The 6000-nt window shown below is 37.4% G+C and overlaps 1 protein-coding gene across 1 annotated transcript; it reads left to right on the top strand.

The window, feature by feature from the left end:
• The first annotated feature begins 460 nt into the window (after window positions 1–460).
• LOC107766615 (ATP-dependent Clp protease proteolytic subunit-related protein 1, chloroplastic) lies at window positions 461–5509 on the top strand. Its single transcript, XM_016585426.2, has 9 exons — window positions 461–1001; window positions 1821–1936; window positions 2065–2268; window positions 2378–2482; window positions 3542–3604; window positions 3865–3976; window positions 4580–4641; window positions 4874–5056; window positions 5135–5509. The coding sequence occupies exons 1-9, from the start codon at window positions 773–775 to the stop codon at window positions 5216–5218; spliced, it is 1158 nt and encodes a 385-aa protein (XP_016440912.1). The 5' UTR covers window positions 461–772; the 3' UTR covers window positions 5219–5509.
• The last annotated feature ends 491 nt before the right edge of the window (window positions 5510–6000 follow it).

The following is a 6000-nucleotide window of genomic DNA, read 5'->3' as shown; positions in this document are numbered from 1 at the left end:
TTACCGAAATATGGTAGCTGACGCCAGCGGAGAATAGATGAGAGGATCGCCAAAATCCTAAATTGGTGCGGCGGTGGACAAAGGAGAGATTCTTGAAAGCTTAGATGGAAGAGAGAAATCGGAGAATATTGGGACTAAAGAGAAAGAATGAAAAGTATGACCGATGGAGAATATTGGGAATGAAAAGTATGACCGATTTGGGAAGGGAGGGCACCAGTAGGGGGGGGGGGGGGTGATGCATTTTTGTTTTGAGGAAAATGTTTTTCCAAAATGTATTTCCTCCTAAATTTAGAAAAATCATTTTCTCCTAATTAGAGGAAAATAATTGTTAAGAAGAATACTTTACAAACTATTTATCTCAACCAAACAAGAAAAAATAAAATAAAAAATATTTCCCCCTGCCAAATACACCCAAAAGATAATTTGCTCATGAAAAACATTTTTCCTTCACCGAACACACACTAGATTTTCGTTTCCTTTCATTCCGAACATTCTACTGAAATAGTAGATATTTTAGAATAGAAAAAGAAAGAGAAAAGAACAGAAGCAATCATACAGACCATGCATAGAAGAAAAGAAAGGAGAGGATAAAATTGGAAACTACAACATCAGATGGATTGAGCTTCTTTTGGGCTGCAGGTCCACCAATCCGGCCCATTTAGGTGATAAGCAAAATTCGTGTGCAGCTCAGGATCACCGTAACCTTCAACTTCTCATCTACACTCTTCCAACCAGAAGTGTGTGAGCGAAGAGCAAAAACAAAAACGTAACCATGGCTTCTTCTTTGCTTCTCTCTCCGCTTTCTAGCTCGACGGTTACTGAAAATCGCGAGCTGGGTTCTGGTAAATCAACTTTCATATCCAGTCCCAATTTCTCCTTTGCAACTTCTGTTCACAGTTGCAGGCCAAACGGCGTTCGAGGTTATTGTTACAGGTCTCCGGTAGCTAAGTCTTTGGACCATATACCCCAAAAATTCAGACTGGAAAATCTCAAAGATGGACGTAAGTGCCCTTTTCCTATTTCCATTAATTTCCTCCTTTTTTAAATGGATAAGTTCAAATATGTATCCCTAATTTGGCTTTAAGAAAAACAGATTGGTTTATCGGTGAGATTGAAATACGAAACTGTTGAGAATAGTCAAAGAAGTGATCTATTATATGTGAATTGTGTATCATTATTTCTTTGTATAAACCGTAAGCTCACTTATTAAGCAAGAAAGAGTAGAAAAGAGCTGCTAGCTCAATTAGGAGTTAGAACCCAATTACAAAGGATAGCCCTATATTTGTGCTTATCATAGGCTTTTACTTATCAAAAGTGAACGTAAAAAAGGAGAGTCCACAGTTCTGCTGTAACAAGAGTTATTGATTAATGGCACACGTATATGGAATATATATTTGCTGGGGAAAAAGTAGTACTTATAGCAGCTAACTCATAGCGACAGGACAGGCTCTTTATACATATGGATTATAATATTTTATATATCTCAAGTTTCTCCTTGCAATTTTTTGAGTGAGGGTATTGGTGTCTCTTATAGGCTGAATGAAATTCGAGCACATATTTATTTGATGTAAAAATACATGAATCAAGGGGGTAGAGGAGGAAGGAACTACTTTATGTTTTTTTAATTGGAAAAAGAATTAATGTTTAAGCTCTCTATGGTTCCTTTGCACTCTTACAGCAGTTTCGTTATTCGTCTCTACTCTAGTTTTTCAATTTACTTTTGATGTTATGTTTTGAATTTTCCTATTATTTGTGAAGATTTTGGTTGAATTTTTGTGCTGCAGCTTCTGCTCTTAATCATGTATGCTATCTTTTTGTAGTACTGGACAACTATAAAAGTGCCCCTCAGTATCTTTACGGCCTTAGTCCTTCACAGATGGATATGTTCATGACAGAAGATAACCCAGTACGGCGACAGTCAGAAAGTGTCACTGAGGTATGTTTTTTTTAAATACACGTATTTTAGTGGGTTTATGATGTTAATCGTGTTAAATTCATCTACATATCCCATTACAAAATCTCTGTCTTTGTACAAAGGACATTTAATATGTTTTTATCTAACAGGATAGTATATCTTCAGCCAATAACTATCTGAGCAATGGTGGAATGTGGAGTATGTCCGGCATGAACGATCGGGGCCCCTCGAAATACAGTATGAGTGTCAGCATGTACCGTGGAGGAGCAAGAGGATCTGGAAGACCTCGAACTGCGCCTCCTGATTTGCCATCTTTGCTTTTGGATGCTCGAATTGTCTATCTGGGCATGCCTGTACTTACCTTTTCCTGGATCTTGCCTCCCTTTAACTGGTTGCATGCATTTTACATTTGCACTGTTCTTATCCTGATTCTCATCTTGGTTTATCGTTTGATTGCCACAGATTGTACCAGCTGTTACAGAGCTTCTTGTTGCTCAGTTTATGTGGTTGGATTATGACAATCCATCAAAGCCTATATACCTATATATAAACTCATCAGGCACACAGGTATGACAGTTTTCCTCCAAATTTTTTTCTCCGAGTACATTTAATTTTTGGAACAAGAGGTAATATATGGAGGCTAGCATAATTCATCTAGCTCATCTTTCATTTTGGTTGCTTAATTCGGGGAGACTATGAGTTATCAATGACACAGTTATAGCAAGAGTTGGATGATTGATCTTTTAGGATGGTACAAGGTGGGGATTGCACATAGAGATTTGTGAGTCTTATTTGTGTACTGTATGACTAAAGCCCTCACGTGCATTTGCAAATGGATTACGCGTAATAGACTTGAATAGGTTTGCATCCATCTGCATACTTGCATACATTCATGAACATCGCAGATGGATGGTTCATAATAGTTAATCTAGGAAATTTTTTGATATGGATGCTACAACAACAAACAACAACATACCCAGTGTATTTCCATATTGTGGAGTCTAGGGAGGGTAATGTGTACGCAGAACTTATCCCTACTTTGTGGAGGTAGAGATGTTGTTTTCGATAGACTGAAAAGCATTCCTCAAGAAAAGCATTACCCCTGCCTATGTGTTGTCTAATGTACATGCTTAAATAAAGTATTCATGTACACATAAATAAGTTATTACTAGCACGGCTGACCTGGACGCCAACATCATAAAAAAATGCATCTACGCATTATGTGGTGCAAATAGTCTATATCTCAAAAGAAAAAAAATGTTATTGCCAATAGTCTGGTGGGAAAGCTTCAAATGATTATAAACTGCTAGGTTTGTTCTGCTGCATCATATCTCTGCAAATGATGGCACAATCTTCCTAAAGTAAGGATAATGTATTTGGTTTTTCTCATTATGATTTATCCAACTTTCAAATTGCAAACATAAAATGGGATCATTGATATGACTAATCCAGAGAATTATCTGACACTGGCCAAATGCAATAAATGATGTGTTCCTGGGCAGTAGTCAACCAAGAATGTATAATACTGGGATGTGAAATCTGGTGTCGTCCCATTTGTTGACCATGCATACAGTTTATACTATGTTAATGTACCATACTGATTCTCTCTCGCCATACTTTGCCCAGAATGAGAAGATGGAGACTGTTGGTTCTGAAACAGAGGCATATGCCATCGCTGACACAATGGCAGTAAGTATAACTAGACTTTTATGTTACTTATGTTTGTCATGTATGTAGTTTAATGTTTGTGCTAGCACTGCCTGCCTTAGTTGAGTTTTAAAATAAAAAATGTGATATGAACAAAGCCACCCGTATTTATCCATAAACAGGCACATATGGGGTGGAGGGAGTGGGTGAACAATTTGATGTAACTTATCTGTATGTATGTTACCCAAGACTTTGATCTTCATTCATCTAACTTATCACTTGTGTTTTTAAACTGTCAATAGTACTGCAAATCAGATATCTATACAGTGAACTGTGGCATGGCATATGGTCAAGCAGCAATGCTTCTGTCACTGGGAAAGAAGGGGTTCCGTGCTATGCAGCCAAATTCATCTAGTAAGGCTCAACTTTTCTTACTCAATTATGTTATGTTAATTCTAACACTGGCGACTGTAGAACAATTTTCTTTTATGTTTCTAGTTCGTATATGGGTACTAATAATGGACAGGAATGCACAGATGTCGCTTAAGGGTATCTATTTATCAGTATGGTGAGTTGAATCACTGTTTTACTTGACACACCCATGGCCTGAGGATGGTTTATTATAATGCTTCTACACTGTAGTATCACACAAGTGCTGCTATATATTCACAGCCAATCTAATGGTTCAAAAATTCTAATGATATATGATAAATCAAGGATTTTTGAGTGTAGAACAGAAGCTGCTAAACTTGGAACATAATAACCTGCTGTTATATATCAATCCTCTATGCTACTTCCTTCATTTCCTCCACCCCCCTTTATTTGCTTTCCTATTTTTTGGGGGGGACGTTGTGGTTGGTGGGAGGGGTTAAGGTTAGAAGCAGAAAAAAATATTTCCCCGACTCATGATAACTATCTATATCATTGAAAGGCCTGCACATGCTCTCATGCCTGCCAAATTTTGTCTAGTTTTCAGATTACTTCTTTGGGTTTTCACTCTCTATTGTTGGATTGCAGCAAAATTGTATTTACCTAAAGTCAGCAAATCCAGTGGAGCAGTGATAGATATGTGGATCAAGGTCTCTCTCTCTCTCTCTCTCTCTCTCTCTCTCTCTCTCACTCTATATATATATATATATATATATAGTTAACTCCATGTGTTTATGTGTGCTATAAACACTAATGAAATTACTCGTTTGCATTTATATTTTGCACGCATGGGTGCACATATATTGGCAATGTATACACCTTCATATCCAGGTTTATACCTGTCACTTGTCACTCAAGTATTCTGCTATTTTGCCTCTGCAGGCCAAAGAACTAGATGCAAACACTGAGTATTACCTTGAACTATTAGCGAAAGGAATTGGAAAACCAAAGGAAGAAATCGAGAAAGATATTCAACGCCCTAAATATCTGCGGGCACAAGAAGCCATTGACTATGGCATTGCGGACAAGATAATCGATTCAAGAGACAATGCATTTGAGAAAAGGGTAATTTACTTCAAATATTTGCCAGTTACCATGTTGCTACTCTTATTTCATGTTGCTCACAAATATTTCTGTTATCAGAACTATGATGAGATACTCGCCCAATCTAGAGCTATGAGGAAAGCCGGACCAGGTGCTCAGGCTGCTCCATCTGGCTTCAGGTGACTGGAAGAGCGGTAATGGTCCCAAACTTTCAGGAACAACTGTTGTTCCCTTATAGTTTCGAGGAACAAAGTTGCTGGTTACTTGGTCTGTGCCGGTATAATGTAACTGGGACAAAGAACATATTGTAGAAACCTTGTTTGAGCTGTGAAGTATAGGGGTTTTACAACTATTATGCACAGGTCTGCAAAGAGTACCCATAATGTCAATTGGTTGTACCAGTATCAAACAATCAGATAGTGCCAGTGTATGGTATAAATGAATATAGATCTCTCTGATGTCATTTTTCTTTTATCATGTTCCTATCATTTATAGTTTACAAATCTAGATTTATGGCTTGAAAGTGGTAAATTGGGTTACATGCTTAGCGTTTTGCTTGAGCTCTGGCGAATTTTTTGCTGGCAATATTGAGACCCATCAATTGTTTCTCATTGCATATGCCTTTGAACTTCAAGTTTTCCAGGGAAATACAGCCAAACGAATTGTTACAAATAGTTTTTCTTTTGCGAGAGAAAAGAAACGCCGGTTGACAGCCACCTAAGGCTACACCAACAAAAAAGTGATTTGAAATCAATAAGTGGACGGCAGAAGTCACTTTATTTTGAAATATATGCATAGCCCTTATCAATTTTCGGACTAAAATACAAGTTACAATTTCTCTTATTTGAGAAGGGAATTGTAGTTATCCCTTTTTGATGAGTACCTGTCCTTCGATCAATCTGCTTATTTGAAGAGAAAGATTTTTCTGTACTTCTATTTTTCTTTGAAGAGGATGCTCACTGTCA

The sequence above is a fragment of the Nicotiana tabacum genome, chromosome 18 (genome assembly GCF_000715075.1).
Source record: "Nicotiana tabacum cultivar K326 chromosome 18, ASM71507v2, whole genome shotgun sequence".
NCBI lineage: Eukaryota > Viridiplantae > Streptophyta > Magnoliopsida > Solanales > Solanaceae > Nicotiana > Nicotiana tabacum.
This window is presented reverse-complemented; position numbering and strand designations above follow the sequence as displayed.

What these genes read in the sequence shown, in the direction of transcription:
- LOC107766615 (XM_016585426.2), top strand. Translation starts at nt 773, where the DNA reads ATGGCTTCTTCTTTGCTTCTCTCTCCGCTTTCTAGCTCGACGGTTACT. An exon ending in TATGCAGCCAAATTCATCTA is followed by an intron (nt 3,977 to 4,579) that starts GTAAGGCTCAAC and finishes GTTGGATTGCAG; the next exon opens with CAAAATTGTATTTACCTAAA. An exon ending in TGATAGATATGTGGATCAAG is followed by an intron (nt 4,642 to 4,873) that starts GTCTCTCTCTCT and finishes TTGCCTCTGCAG; the next exon opens with GCCAAAGAACTAGATGCAAA.